This window comes from Typopeltis vanoorti, chromosome 21 (assembly GCF_054136105.1).
Source record: "Typopeltis vanoorti isolate ZY-2024b chromosome 21, IOZ_Tvanoo_1.0, whole genome shotgun sequence".
Classification (NCBI taxonomy): Eukaryota; Metazoa; Arthropoda; class Arachnida; order Uropygi; family Thelyphonidae; genus Typopeltis; species Typopeltis vanoorti.
This window is the reverse complement of record NC_143569.1, coordinates 51175798-51192802: the sequence shown is the minus strand read 5'-3', so window position 1 is coordinate 51192802 and position 17005 is coordinate 51175798. Positions and strand designations below refer to the sequence as shown.

Below are 17005 nucleotides of genomic sequence, written 5' to 3'. Positions count from 1 at the left end.
GTAATGAAAGTCAGTTCTTTTAAAAAGCTTAAATATTACTTAAGGATGTTACAATTTACACATTTATTAAAATAACTTAATTATAATTTTGCAAAGTCAAATTGCCATCATTACATGGGAACAATGAACAAATCGATACATGCATGCTTGGATGCAGGAACCAATATAGTAAGTATGACTGAAGCAGAAACAAAGGCATGTCTAAAGTCCTAAATAGAGCACTCCCTAGCAGGCTGGGATGGCTGTTCTTGACTGTTGGCTGAAGTTCTAAACACGAGTTCTTCCCACATTTCAGGTAGTTTCGTACAACCAAATTTATTCAGATTTGGGTAGTTCCATAAGGCTGAGGTAGATTCTAGAAGGTCTTTCATGTTTAAAATTTCCCCTATGGAGTAAAGTGATTTTCCCATCATATCTTGTGGTGGATTATCCACATTGTGGTTAGCTCGGCCTGACTTGCTATAGTCGTGGAAATGGATGCAGTCTTTGTGTTTGGTGATTGTGTGGATACAGTTTACAACTGCATGGTACCCAAGTCAACATCTGGCAGATCAAGGGACTGTGGCTGGTCTTTGGGCAAACAGATAAGGAATGCATTATCGAATTTTTTATATGGCCTGTAAGTCATCACAAGGCTGTATCTTTTAAGGATTTTTGTTATTTTTTAAGATGTGTCTTGGATATATGGGATGGTAATAAATTTGGTGTAGTATCTGTTCTGAATGGGGGGGGGGACTGTGGTTTTGGTGTTTTAATATTTTTTGGATTTGATAGGGATTATAGTCATTGGCTTAGATGTTGTTGTAAATGTGTTTTACTTCAGCGATGAGGGCATTATTATCAGAGCTAATCAATTTTGTCCTATTGTACAGGATTTTAATATGATGTCGCAAAAGAAAAAAGTCCGAAATGTACTGAAAAAAGTGACATCATGGTCCAAAGAAATCATCAGGAAAATAAAACCAATTCATGTTAAAACACCCTGTATTTATGGATTACCAAAAATCCACAAAACTAATATTCCCCTACGCTCCATAGTTGATAGCATAGATAGTCCCACATATTAACTGGCCCGGCATTTAGCTAAGTCACTTTCCCCTCTTACTAGCAACTCCTCTACTTTTGTAAAAAAATTCAATCCATTTCAAAACACTGGTTAAAAATCTAATCCTGAAAAATTCAGACATAATAGTTAGTTTCGATGTCACTTCCTTATTTACCAATGTACCACTTATAGACACTCTTGATTTAATCAAGTCTAAATTTCCCCCAGATATTTTTGAATTATTTCAATTTGCCATGAATGCAGGTTACTTTACATGGGGGGGGGGGGGGGATTCTACAAACAGATTAATGGTACTGCTATGGATTCCCCTTCTCTCCCCCGTTAGCAAATTTTTACATGGAACACTTTGAAAACAAAGTACTTACCACAGCTACATACAAGCCACAAGTGTGGTTGCGCTATGTAGATGATGTGTTTGCCATCTGGCCCCATGGACAAGACACTTTGGATGCTTTTGTCACCTACCTAAACAACCAACACCCCAAAATTCACTTCACAGTAGAAAAAGAATCAAATAACTGTTTACCATTTCTTGACACATTAGTCACCTGCCTTTCAGATGGATCACTATCTTTTTCTATTTACAGAAAGCCTACACACACAGGAAGATACCTACATAAACAATCACATCATCATCCAGTCCAACAGTACGGCATTTTAAAAACATTTACACACAGAGCCAGAGCCATTTGTTCTAACGATACAGCTCTGACCACTGAACTCCAGTACCTGCGCCATACATTCTTAGCCAACGGCTACAATCCCTACAAAATAGATAAAATACTACATAGGCCCATTACTCTGCCCTCCCCTAATACACAAGAATACAACATGACCATATCTATTCCCTATATCAGAGGTACATCGGAAAAAAAAAATCCAAAGTATTGTTGAAACATGGCCTTCGCACCACCTTCAAACCTCATGTCAAGCTGGCAACTCTGATCCGCTCGCCTAAGGATAAACTTCACCCTTTAGCACACCCAGGAGTGTATGAAGTTCCATGTGACTGTGACTTGGCCTATTATGGGCAAACAGGAAGATCAGTGAACATCCGCCTGGAAGAACATGAAAGATACATTCACTACTATTACTATGGCAAGTCAGGACTGGCAGACCACGCTTTGGACACTCCTTCACACAGGATTAGATGAAGGAAAACGAATGTGTTATTTAGGAGTTGTTATAGATCTGAAAGATTATTTTTTGAGTCAGCAATGGCTTTGAAGAATTCTCCCAACCTTAACAAATATGGTTGCATTAATTTGCCAAAAATTTGGGAGACGGTTATCCTAAGAAAAACTCCTGGATAACTGCGTTTTTTTTTTTTTTTTTTTTTTCCATGAGGGCGCCAAAAATAGGACTTTAGATCTTTTGTCTTTTGCAATTATATTGTTTCACTCACTCACTGTCGCGTTTACAGGTGTGTTGTGCTCTGATGATGCTGAGTTGAAAATCAGCGAAATATAAGCGTTAATAAAACATCTTTGTCGATAAAAGTGTTTGTGGTGTTGTTAATACCGTGAAAAATAAGTCATGAGGATTTTAATAATTATATACTCTTGCAAAGGGGTGGGGGATGATTGCTGGTGACTGCCTGTGGGTTTTCTGTAAACTGAGAATGCCAAGGATCCATTAGGTTGGCATGTAGCTAGTGTCTAGGTAGGGAAGAACTGCTATTTTTTTTTTTTTTTTCTTTTTCCAAGCTAAATTAAATCCTGGGGTTCTGGTTATTAAGATGTGTTAGGAAGGCATTAAGAGCCATATAGCCAAAGGAGAACACATCATCTTCGTAACAGAGCCCAACCATAGCTCTGTGTGCATTTGTGTGTAGTTTTCTGGGGAAGTGGGGGGGAAACCCCCCATGGCTGTTCTTTCTGTTTATAGAATTTTCTTTGTCAAAATAGTCTGAGTTTGTGGTGAACAAAGTAAGTGTGACTTACTTTGATAAGGTCTGAGGTATCTTTAAGAGGAACATTGGTGAATAGAGAGAAGACAATGCACTGACTATTATATCAGTGTGTTGGAGTGTGAGGTTTTCTATACTGGCCTTAAAGTGGGTAGAGTTTTTAATGTGTGAAGAGGTGTGCTGTCACTATATTGAGTGAATGCTTTGGCTAAATTTTGAGCTAGTTTGTATGTGGGTGAATCGGTACCATCGACATTTGACCGTAATGGCACATTCTGTTCATGGATTTTTGTCAGCCCATATATCTGGGGAAGGTGTTGGCCAGTGACTGTAGTTCTTAGATGGTTAGAGAAAGTGGAAGAATCTGGAGGATTGTCATTTGTATAGAGTGATAATTAATGAGCAAATCAGGTATTGAAAGTTTTTTTTCACTTGGTTATTCTATAAATTAAAGATGCCAAGAAATTATATTCTTGGCATCTTTAATTCATAGAATTAAATTAAAAAATTAAATTAAATTAAAATATAATGCCTCTATGTTACTTGTACATAGAGTGAAGTGACTTCACAAACAAACTTTGTTTGCTTGCACCTGGATAAAGGATGAAACCAAGAATATAATTTCTTGGCATCTTTAATTTATAGCAAATCAAGTAATGGCAAGGATTCTATTTTATAAAGTAATATATAACTATAGGGTACTTGGGTTTTCCAAATTAATTAAAGATTAATTATATTTCCACCCCATTCCACCTCTGTTTTAATTAGGTGCTTCATTTACAAGATTCCAGACATTACGATTACAGAAAGTTTTTCCTCAGGCCCTTCAAGATCAGTTAGTTAGTTATGGAAGTTGTCAGTTTCCTACTCTTGGCTTTGTGGTAGAAAGGTACAAACAAGTTGAGGCTTTTGTTGCTGAACCTTTCTGGAAAATTAAAGGTAATTTTTAAAAATGATTACTTTTTGTAAGTTGCACAATTACTGAATAGAGCATTGAGAGTATTAAATATTAAAATAATGATACATTTATCATTTATTTATTGGCTATATCATTTTATTATTCAACAATGAATTAAGAATGTATGAAAGTTTATTTCTTTCTATATTTTCCTTTGAGGTACTTTTTTTTTTTTTTGGTAGTAAAGGTTGCCTTTTCAGTATTCAAAGATGTAGACAGATTTGGACATTGGTGTTTATTTATCTTAATTTGAGCAGCATGAAACACAAGACCACTGGAACAAAATAACTAAGAATTTTAGTTGTTTTGTGCTCAGAAGTTAATGCCTATGTACTGTTACAAGAACAAAATACTTGCCACAGTACATAGGCATTAACTGTTACAGTCAAGTAGTGGAAACTTTTAAAAATTGTAACAGACAAAGGATTTAATGTTGTATTTTGCTACCTGTAATGTTGGATAAAAAGTTTAGAGCTGTTGGTTTTAAAATTACTCTCTCTCCCAAATTTTTGATAAATCGATGCAGCTATATCTGTTGAGATTTTGGGAACGCTTGCTGCTGCTAACTCCAGAAATGATCTCTCAGACTTTTAATAACATCTGTGCAGCATTGTCATTTTCTTCCATTTAATCTATAGTCTGTAAATTCTGACTTGCCACAATAGAAAACACGTTTTATATTGCCTGAGGCAGATTATTATTATGTGACACCTCCGAGGAGTCCAAAGACTTATTGAGGGAGGGAGGGCACCTACTCTACAACTCCTTCTCCACCTCAATCCACCAGCTACTTCATCAACCATCATCATTTACACCAACGCTATCTACCGCCCATCACTGCCACTAGTATTTTCACAGACAATCACAAACATCCATGCTCATGCCGGGATTCGAACCCTCAGCCCTTTGGCTGGAAAGCAGATACGCCAACCACTCGGCCAACCAGGCCAGCATCTTTTATCCAAGCATAAACAAGCAAAAGTTTGTACATGCTGTCCTCATGATTAGTTTACTTTTATATGGAACAGATAACATCACACCAGATTGCCTTAGTATCCCATAATATGCAGCAGTCTTCCTTTCAGTGATAAAAAGAAATAAATTTTAGCCTATTTTTTCTACCCACTACCGGGTGAAGGCCTTTCCCATTGTGGGAGGTTTTGGGTCTACTGCTCCCATGGTGACCCAGTCCATATTGGGAAAGGACATAACAAACATCCATGCCTACGTGGGATTCGAACCCACAGCCTGTTGGCTGGGAAGCGGATATGCTAACTACTCGGCCAGCCAGGCCAGCACTGACAGTTAAATCATATTTTCCATATACAACTAATAGGCAATACATGCCAATGTGCATGTCTGCAGTTTGAAGTGCATCACAATATACATGTATGCACTGTAGTTTGCAGTGCTTATAAAATTTTGATCAATTTTATCCAATTTTACTTAGCTAGGTAATAAAAAATAATTGATATCCACCAATTAAATGTGATTTATTTTATCCTTCTGATCTTATTTGATATTTTCTTTCTTCTTTTCTTCATTTAGTGGGGGGAATACTTTCTGTAAGCATAAGGGAGGATTCATCCAGGAACAGTATGTCTGGTTGAATGATTTTGTACTCTGTGTAGAATCAAAGACTGTGTTATGACGAGTTTCTTCTTTCTCCCAGTTCTACACAGATTTATTTAAATTTTCAAAATATTGAATACATACAACCTTTCTTATACAGGGTGTTCGGGATAAATTTGACATATTTATAATTAATTATATTTTTCCGTAAGTTACATGTATTAACACACACTTCTCTTCATTTAAAAGTTTGGACCCTTCTTCATTCATATACAAGATGTCAGAAAGGATGGATAGCTGGAACCCACCTGAATCATGGAAGAGAATAACTTGTATCATGATGATTCGTGCCCGCCATCAAAATAAGGATATTACGACTGCTGCCCAATGCTCCCTGAATACAGTAAAAACAATCAGGCATGAACTAGAGACTTGCAATGGTGACTACGAGGATGTAGCAAGAAGAAAGATCCCTAGCAGACGATCTGATTGCGTTCGTACAGCAGAATTCCTCGCAAATCTGCAGGAACAGGTGTTGAAGAACCCTGGCATTGGAATTCGGGCTTTGTTCGTGGAGTTGCTAACTGTAGTCAAGCCCTGGATAACAAGGGTAGCCAATGGTAGGCCGTATGTATGGCAGCAGGATTCGGCCCCTTGCCACACCTCTGGGAAAAGTCAAAAATGGTTGTCTGAAAATTTCTACGACTTCACCAGTCCAAATGTTTGGCCTCCAAACTCCCCAGACCTTAACCCCATGGATTATTTTGTATGGGGCGCAGTTGAAAAAGACACCAATCGCACTTCCAGTAATACAAAAGCCCAGTTAATGGATAAAATTAAAACAGTTTTTGCGGCCCTTCCCAGGGAGACTGTAGCATCAGCTTGTTCGAGGTTCCGAAGCAGAATTGAAGTTGTGATCGATGCTAATGGTGGTTATTTTGAGTAAATCTTGTTGATAGTATTGTAATTAACTCTGCCTGTAATGTTTTTTTGTCAATTCATTAAATTTAATAGATACAAAGAAGATTTTCTTTTTCCTTACGAAACTGTCAAATTTATCCCGAACACCCTGTATATATATATATATATATATATATATATATATATATATATATCTCCCATCCTTCTCGTCTGTCCTAGGATGGGTTGAGTCCTCCTCCTAATGAGGGGATACTGCATATTAATGCAGCCGGTTCTCTGCATTCTCTGCTTGTGGGATGAAAATCCCCAGATAAAGAGGAGAGAAAACCTTGCCGTCTACTCCCAAGACCAGCTAACTTGGCTATGGCTGAGGAAGATCCTTGAGCTCCTCACATCGTCTATGGGAATCGAACCTAGGACACTCCTTCCCCAAGGCATATGGTTGGGAAGCGCATAGCCACTAGGCTAACCACATGCACGCGCGCGCGCGCGTGCACACACACAGAGGGTGGTCTGAAATGTTCTTTGCCTAACAATGAAAAAACGAATTTATAATTTCAAAATTATGTTTATTTTTCAACATAATCTCCCTTAAGACATACATTTATTTTAGCCCCATTATCCCGTGCCAGTAGTGGTTCTCAGCAAGATCTGAAAAATACCCCTCTACAGTTGCAATCACCTCTCTTGATTCGAAGAAAAATGCTGACCAGCGAGGAAGAGGTTTAGTTTTGGGAAGAGATAGAAGTCAGAGGGAGCCAAATCTGGGGAATAGGGTGGATGTTCCAACAATTCATAGTGCAGATCCCTTAATTTTCCCATTGCCAAAACACCTCTGTGGGTAGGTGCATTGTCCTGATGAAAGATGAATTTTTTTCTTCTGCAAACTGGGTCTTTTCTCACAAATTTTTTCGTCTAGTCTGGTTAAAAGATTGGAATAATATTCCCTGGTTACTGTTTTACCCTTTTCAAGATAATTAATAAACAAAATGCTTTTTAGCATCCCAAAACACTGATACCATGACCTTTCCTGCTGATGAAACCGACTTCTTCTCTGACACTGAACAACCAGCTTCTGTCCACTGTTTTGACTGCTGTTTGGATTCTGGTGTGTAATGGTGAATCCAAGTCTCATCCATAGTGAGGGGCTACTGTATATGCATATTCTTGCTAAAATGTTTCAAGCACTGCTCAGAGATTTTCATGCGAGTGCGTGTTTGATATGCTGTGACATGTGTGGCACCCATCTTGTGCAAAGCTTTTTCATTTGCAATAAAATGTTGGAACCTGATCCAAACTTAGAAAGGAGTGTGACAATTTGCTGAGGCATAGAAAGATGCTCACTTTGTATCATAAGTTGTACAACAAGCAGTAGAGAAGAAGAAGAAAGCAATGACTGTTCAAACTACTGTTGATGAGTTTTTATAGTGAAATAAAACACTTTAATTCTCAGTGTTTCTAATTACAGTGTACTAAATAAATATTATTTTTTACTATTTGTTAAATTTCCCTATACTTGACAGCAAGAGAGATTTTAATGTTTTGACAAAGTTTAAAGGTCACAGAACAATCTTAATTAATTTATTCCATTGATTATATAGATTGCTTTGCACGGTTTCAACTTTCATGCTCATTTTGTACAGTCGCACACTATGCAAAATGAGGACTGCTTGTATGTATATATAGATGGAGGGGGGAGAGTTATGGGGGGGGGTACGGAACAGTTCTAATAAAGACCTAGAACAAAAAGATATTAAAGCAACTGATAATAACCACAAGAAAGAAGTTACTAGTAGCAGAGTTATGAAGGTAACTTATATTCTTATATCCTCATATGTTCTTTCTTGTGGTTATACCAGTTGCTTTAATGTAATATAAGTGATTTTGCTACCTGTTTTGCAAGTTTATAAGTTGGACTATCTAACTATTAGCTATAGATCATCCTGGCATCTATATTCCTTGCTCCTGCCAGCTAACATATTTTGGTCAGAATTGAAAAACTGCCGATATTTGAATGGAAGAACATAAAAACATCTATGCTATAGCTATTGTGTGGTTGCACACTATGCCGTTGACAGAGGCCATTGGATTATGTGGAAAAGCCTTTGCTATACAGATGTAAATACAAATTTGAGAGATTGTTCTTAGAGTCTGCCATACACACATACAACAGTTGCCTAACCTAAATAAATTTGGTCATTCACTCACTCTACCAAAATCTGGGAAACTATCACACAGACTGTTAGCTGAACTGTACTTCACTGCATTCATACAGATCATCAGTTAGTACAGTAGGATTGCATCATTATGGAATCCAATCTGTGTGTTTTCTTTGTGAGGTGCCAATGAAAATGCCTTGATGATCAAAGTGAAATATGAGTTAATTATTAAATATGGTTTAATTATTATATATAGATGCCTATTCCTTCTTCATCATAATCATCGATTTCTGATATGTACCCGCAAAGGATGTTCGGGTTACTATAACAGTAATACATGATTAAGTTTACATTATTATTAAGCTCTTCCCCAGTGCAATTGGAAGAATGATGGCACATTGCACCCTTTGATTGGAAAAGGCCTAAGTTCGATTCTTGTCATGATGGGAGGAATCTTTATGTGGAATAAATGGAATTTTTCTATTGAAGATGAGTTAGCCAATCTCATATGGAGGTAGCAGGGGCTTTTTCTCCTGGAAACTGGTTTTTCATCCCACATACAGACAAATCAACCTTCCTTTAGGGAAAAATTTACAGACAAAAAAATACTAGCCCTGGTGGTGAACAGTAGTTGGTATTGGTGTATATCACATATCGGCAACCCCCGGCCCGCTGGCTGGATCTGGCCTTCTACTTCTTTTGATCCGGCTCTAATCTATTTCAGCGAAGTTTGTCTGATTCATGGTGGGAGAAAACATGGTGTGTTCTACTAATTCACATTAAGCTGACGTCATATGGCTTGCGCAAAACACACTATGTTTTCTCCAACCAAGGTCTCTTTCTCACTTTGACTAGTGGCGTGTGTGAACGTGTCAGTTCGGTATTTGCGTTGGTGTTGTGCTTTGTTCAGTTCGATACCTGCGTTGATGTTGTGTTCTGTTCAGTGCCTGCGGTGTAGAAGACAGTTTTGTTTGACATATCTGAATATCGCTTATAAATTTAGGACAATGTCAAGGTTCATTGCAAAAAAAAAGAAAAGTAGATGCAGGAATCGTCAATTTCAAGACAACTGGACGGAGGATTATTATTTTATTCCGAATAAAGGTTTGCCTGTATGTTTGCTGTGCAACGAATCCGTATCCGTCAACAAAGAATACAACTTGAAGACACACTTTACTTCGAGACATGCGGATCACCCAAAAATTGATGGACAACTACAAAAAGATGAAACTCAGAAGTTGAAGAAGAACTTGGATACCCAGCAGCAAATGATCAACAAGCAAAGAACGCAGCATCACAGCATTGTCAAAGCTAGCTTTGTGGTAAGCGAAAAAAATGCTAAGCATTCTAAGTCATTTGGTGAAGGAGAATTTATCAAAGAATGTCTCCTGGGTGTTGCAAGTATAATATGTCCTGAAAAGAAAAAAGACTTCGAGAATATTCGTTTGTCGAGACGTACTGTTGTCCAACGGATAGAAATTATGGATGATGACATCAAAAAACTTTGAAAAGAGAAGATTGCTAGATTGTAAGCATTTTCAATTGCTTTGGATGACAGCACCGATGCCTCCGATACAGCACAACTAGCAATATTTATTCGAGTAGTTGATGTGGATTTCAACATCACGGAAGAATTATTGGCGCTTCGGCCGATAAGAAGAACAACTACCGGTGAAGATATATTTGAAACAGTCAACACAGCCTTCGAGAGATTTGGGCTTAAATGGAGTTCACTATCTGGCATATGCACTGATGGAGCCCCTGCAATGGTTGGTGCACAGAAGGGGTTTATTGGAATAGTTCATGAAAGAGCAATAGAACTACAGATCCATCTGGAAAATTTAACAAATTTTCACTGCATTACCCACCAACAAAATTTGTGTGCAAAATCGATTAAATTCACAAATGTTATGGAAGTTGTAGTAGCCAGTATTAACTTTATTAAGTCACGTGCACTTAATCACCACCAATTTAAGGAGTATTTGGCAGACCTATTTTCGGATTATGAAGATGTGTCTTATTATTGTGAGGTGAGGTGGTTGAGTAAAGGTAAAATGTTAAAACGATTTTACGATCTGAGACAAGACATTGCAGATTTTATGGACATAAAAGGAAACACAATTAACCAAGTAAAAGATGATGAGTAGGTGTGTGATTTATCATTCCTTGTAGATTTCATCGGATACCTAAACGAAATGAATCTTAAATTGCAAAAACAAGGACAATTGGTTCATGAACTGCATGGACATGTCAAAGCTTTTTGTAATAAGCTAAGATTGTTGGAAAGTCAGATAAGAGCTAAAAATTGTTATCATTTTCCTACTCTAGTAACCCAAAAATATCCATTATAATTGTTATGGAGATGAAATGAAGGCACTAATAGAGCAATTTGATACAAGGTTTGCCGACTTCAAAAACAAAGACTCCACATTCGATATATTTGCTCGTCCAATGGATGCTGATGTAAATAATGTTCCAGAAAACTTACAGATAGAACTTATTGAGCTTCAGGTGGATTTAGTGCTAAAATCACAATTTAACAACATTGCTTTGACAGATTTTTATAAATTTTATTTGGTGGAAGAAAAATATACAAATTTACACGCCTTTTCAAGAAAAATCATTTTCTTTTCGGCAGCACATATATGTGTGAACAGTTTTTTTTGAAGATGAAATACAATAAAATCAAAAATTTGGACAAGAATAATGGACACAAACCTCGAAAATTCTATGCGATTATCCTTAAGTAATATTAACATCAATATTGATAGTCTCGTGGTTGAAGTACAAGGCCAATCTTCACATTAAATCGTTATGTCTTCATTATATTATAAAATTCATGTAGAGCTTTATACCAAAGCATAATATTATAAATAAATGAAATATGAAGTAGCAACTTGCTTTAATTCATTTAATATTAATTTATTTTATTTAATAATTTGGTCCGGCCCTTGACTCGAAGACTGAATGATAATTTGGCCCCTGAACTAGGAAAGGTTGCCTATGCCTGGTGTATATGATGGAGACAGAGAGCTGTAGAGTAGGTGCCCTCCCTTGATGAGTCTTTGGATTCCTTGGAGGTGTCAAGAAATAATGATAATAATAATAATCTTCCTCCAAATCAATCTATTACTTGCGAGCACTCCAATATTGTCATATCTAACATTTCATGCTTCTAAAGCACTTTTGACTGAATTTATCCACATAGACCTTGATCTTCCTCTAGGTCTCTTTCCTGCCATCTTAGCATCAAACACCTATTTTGCTAACCTTTCTTCGCCCATTCTATTTAAGTGGCCATACCACCTTCTCTGCTGACACATTCTTCAATGCTAATAATGTCAAGTTCCATTCTAATATCGTCATCATCATCAAATTCCTGATATATACCCTCAAGGGGTGTACAGGATATGATAGTACTATCTGAAAAATTTACATCAATACTAACTTCCTATCTACAATTTTCCTCCAAATCAATCTGTTAGATGTCAAGACTCCAACATTATAAGATCTTATATTTCTATCTTCTAAAGCACTTTTTACTGTATCAATTCACCTATATCTTGGTCTTCCTCTGGGTCTTTTTCCTCCTGGAAGAGAACACTTGTTTTGCTAATCTTTCCTCTCCCATTCTGTATAAGTGACCATACCACCTGAGATTAGCTCTGCTAACACATTCCTAGATATTGACAGTGTCAAGTTCTTTCCTAATATCCTCATTTTTAATATGATATTGCCATGCCATCTGTTTCATGCCCCTAATCTTTCTCAGGACTCTCATATCTGCGGTCTCTAGTCTTTGGTCAAGTGTTTTACTTCTCACCCAGCTCTCAGATCCATAAGTTAAAACTGGTTTGAACACTAAATTAGCTGTATACAGCTAATTTAGTGTTCTGACTAATTTCTCTCTTATTCCATATAAATTTATTCAATTCACTTTCTACCATACCAGCTTTGTTGATTCTGTTGTCTATTTCCATATTTAATTTACCATCTTCACTAAAAATCATTCCTCATCATCATCATGCCTATCAAGGATTTAGGCCTAGCATGGCCTGTTCTGGCCTAAGAAGTCATTGTTGAATCGTTTAAGAGGACATCCTGGTTTTCTTTTTCCTAATGGCTTGTACTTTAAGGTTTGTTTTGGTAATCTTTCTGTTTTCATTCTTTGAACGTGTTCCATCCATTTATGTTTATATTTTTTAATTTTTTCTATTACTGGTTCTTGGTTTAATTCTTTCATAATATCTTTGTTTCTTTTGTGATCAAATAGGGTATACTTTGCAGTTTTTCTCATAAACTTCATTTCTGCTGTTGTTAATCTTTGTTTATCTTTTTGTTTTATTGTCCAGATTTTGCTTCCATACATTAAGACTGGTAGGGCTAATGTATTGTATACTTTTAGCCTGGTTTGTTTTTGAACTAGGTTTGGTTTAAATATTAGAGTTAATTACACCTGTTATTTTTAAATATTTTGCAATTTTTACGTTTATATCTTTTTCATTTTCATATGTGGTCATACATCCTAGGTAATTAAATGAATTCACCTGTTCTAAGATCGTGATATCTATTACTATTTTAGTTCTTGCTGGATCTTGTCCTTTAAAGGCCATAGTTTTTGATTTTTCCGTTGATATTATCATACTATAATCTTTGGATATCTCATTTAGATTTAAAATAGTTTTCTGTAAGTTATCTTCAGAATTTGTAATTATTATTTGGTCCTCGGCAAAGAGGAGAGTGTTCAAGTTAACTGTAGGAGAAAGTTTAATTCTTTGATGTAAATTTTTATTCCAATTTGATTATTATTTCATTTAAGTAGATATTACAGAGTTGCTAAGAGGGGACATCCCTGTCAGACCCCTTGGTTTATCTCTCTTGTATATGATAGCTCGTGATTTAATCTTATTTGTATTTGATTATTTTCATATATACTTGTGATAGCTTTTAGGATATTATTTGGTATTTGTCTTTCTTTTAATATGTTAAATAATATGTTTCTTTTAACTTTGTCAAATGCTTTTTCAAAGTCAATAAATGCAATATGTGTTTCTAAATTATATTCTCTTCTTTACTCTATTATTAATTTTAGGCAAAAGGTTGGGTCTATACATGATCGTTGTTTTCTAAATTTATTCTGTACTTCTAGAATAAAGTTTTCGGAATATTTCATTAATTTGTTATTTAAGATTCTGCTATATATTTTGTAACAGGAATTTAGTATACTGATACCTCTATAGTTTTTAGGGTCATCTCTATTACCTTTCTTAAAGATAGGTATCACAATTGCTTTTTTTCCATTCTACTGGGGGAATACCAGTTGAGTAAATTTTATTTATAAATAATAAGAGTCTTTCTTTGAATCTTGTTCCTGCGTATTTATATAGTTCTGAACCTAGCTTATCTTCTCCAGGTGATTTTCTGTTTCTTGTTTCTTTCAGGCTGATTTCTAATTCTTCTTCAATTATTTCCTTTTCATTTTCGTTAATTGTTTGCCAGTTGTCTTTTTTAAAATATTTGTCTGTTCACAGTTCTGTGTAGTAATTTAGAAATTCTTCTAATTTCAATTCAGTGTTTAATTTTGTTTTCTTTGGTATCTGCATTTAAGTGTTTCAAAATCTTATATACATTGGGTCTTATTTTATATAAATCATGTTCTAAATTAGAAACAAATTTATTCCATTATTCTCTATGTCTTTTTCTGACTTCTCTTTTAGCTATGGCTCTTATTCTTTTATATTCTATTGCATCTTCTAATCTTTTACTGCTTAACCATTTGTGATAGGCTTCTTTTTTCTTTTTGATTATTTCTTTGATTGTATCATCCCAGATCTTCAGTTTTTTTCTTTTATTGAATTTTTTGGTCTTTCCTAAGCTTTCATTTGCTGCTGCATTTAGTATCATTTTTATATTAAGCCATTCTATTTCTCTTTCTTCATTTTGTTTTATTTTATCTAGATATTGGTTAATTCTTTGTTCATATAGCCATTGTACATTTGTGTCATTCAATAGTCAGTTTTATAAACAAATGTTTCAATTTTTCTTTCTGTTCTTGTTACTTGTAGCCATTTAGGTGGTAATCTTAATTTTATTTTAACAATGAAGTGGTCACTGCTTATTTCATATCCTCTGTGAACTCTAACATCTAGTGAAAATTTTGATGTCTTTTCATTTAATATGAAGTAATCTAATATTGATTTCCATCCTCTTGCTGCCCAAGTATATTTATGTATGCCTTTATGTTTATAGAAGGAATTCATTATTTTTAGGTTATTATAAACTACAAAGTCGATCAATTTTTTACCATTTCTGTTTAGAGTGTGTTCTCCATGTATTCCTATATTATTATTAATTTTTGTGTTTCCAATTCTTGAATTTAAGTCTCCTGCTAAAATTATGTAATCATTTTTATTTATTTTATTATATATGTTTTGTAGCTGATTATAAAAATCAATATTATCCTGTTCTCTTCCTTCTTCTGGGGCATATAAACCAATTATTGTTAAATAGCCTCTATCTATTTTTATTCTAGCTTCTATTATTCTTTCATTCCATAATTTATAATGTTTTAACTGTTTTGAAAGGGAGTTATGAATCCAAATCATGACTCCTGCTTGTGCTCTTTGGTCTCTGTCGACTCCACTGTATATCACATTAAAATTTTCAGTTCTCATAGTTCCTTTTACTTTCTTTTTTGTTTCAGTGATTATTGCTATTTTGAAATTTCTTTCATTTAATAACTGGTCTAATTCCATTTCTTTATATGCTATTCCTCTTACATTCCAGTTTGCTATGTGTATTATATTTTGTCGTTTCCATTTTCATGTTACCTTTTCCATTCCAGGGTCGTTTCCCATAGATTCAATCCGATTATCTTTTTCTGTCAGCTTACAAGTAGGATTATGTTCACCATGTCTGGGGACTAGCCTGACGATGGAATAATTCAGTGGTAGGGCTGCTACCTTAAGGCTTCTGAACTAGCCTTCTTCCGAATTTAAACCCATAGGAGGAATAGGGTATACTGAAGGGGAAAGAGTAGATTATAGAAGAATTATAGTAAGGTTTATAGAGAGGGCATAGTTGTAAGGCCAGAAATGAAAAGACCCCATGGCCCTCGAGTACTCTAATCGCATAAGGGTCATAAAATATGAAGAGTTGGCTGATAAGGCCTTATAGGAAAGATTAAAGTAAGTGGATCTCCCTCAAAGTAGAAGAAGGAGAGGATAGATCCAGCTAAAGGTCCATGGGAGTGTCGCTTCCCTTACAATCATGATGATTGCCCCTTATGGCTGTTGGTCCACGAGTCCTTATTCGGTATGTTGTTCGGACCACCCCACCATATATATATATACACACGTGCACGCACACACATGTACACACACACACACACACACACACACACACACACACATATGGTGGGCTCCCCTATCCGCCACCCAGGGGACACGCTCTCTAGGGGTTGCAGGGTCCCCTGAGAGTAAAAATCATTCCTAAGTAGCGAAATGTTTTACTTGTTCTATAGGTTCTTCATTCACAATGCAGTTGGTATTTTCAATGTTTCTGCTTATTTTCATTATCTTTGTCGTTTTAATGCTGACCTTCATACCAAAGCTACTACAACAGTTATTCAATTTAGTCAGGGAATCTTGCAAACTTGTATTGGATTTATTTAGAAGTATAACAACTTCTGCATAAAGCAAAGAGTTGATATTAACATCTCCAATTCTGATATCATGTTTAATACCACTTTCCTTCATAATGTGATCCATATAGATAATGAATAATAGAGGGGATAATGTACATCCTTGTCTAACATTAAATCACATTGATGTACTTCCTTCAATTCTAACTGCTGACTTACAACTGAAATAAAGGTCGAATATCATCTACTCCTGCTATCTTTCTACATTTTTTATTTATTGCTTGATATAATGCCCCATTGACACCATATAACTATAGCTTTTTTGAATAGCTTCTCTCTTGGCACCGTGTCATATGCCTTTTCCAGATCTTTAAAACTTAAATACAGATCTTTGTTATATTCCCATGATTTCTCAACTATCTGTCGTAAAGTGAAAATCTGATCTTGACAACCTCTATTTGGCCTGAATCCAGTTTGTTCGTCACCAAGCTTTTCTCCCACAATTCTTCTCAACCATTTCTCAAGTATACTTGCATATATCTTACCAGGAACACCTCAGTAGAGAAATACCTCTGTAATTCCCACATTCAGTTTTATTTTCCATTTTTGTATATGGGTACTATGAGAGCTCTACTCCAATCATTTGCAATTTGTCCCTCTCTCCAGGCCCTCTGAACTATGCAGTGCAGCCACTGTAAGACTTTTGTACTTCCATACTTGAGCATTTCTGGTCGAATATCATCTACTCCTGCTATCTTTCCACATTTCAGGCTTTTGA

At 35.6% G+C, this 17005-nt stretch overlaps 1 protein-coding gene across 3 annotated transcripts in view; it reads left to right on the top strand.

Moving 5' to 3' along the window:
• Top3alpha (topoisomerase 3-alpha) overlaps positions 1 to 17005 on the top strand; it is a 496301-nt gene that overhangs the window by 48620 nt on the left and 430676 nt on the right. For all 3 annotated transcript variants that reach the window (XM_090411715.1, XM_090411714.1, XM_090411713.1), the window contains exon 5: positions 3744 to 3914. In XM_090411715.1, coding sequence (XP_090267841.1) covers positions 3744 to 3914 — 171 coding nt within the window. The remainder of the gene's footprint in view (positions 1 to 3743; positions 3915 to 17005) is intronic.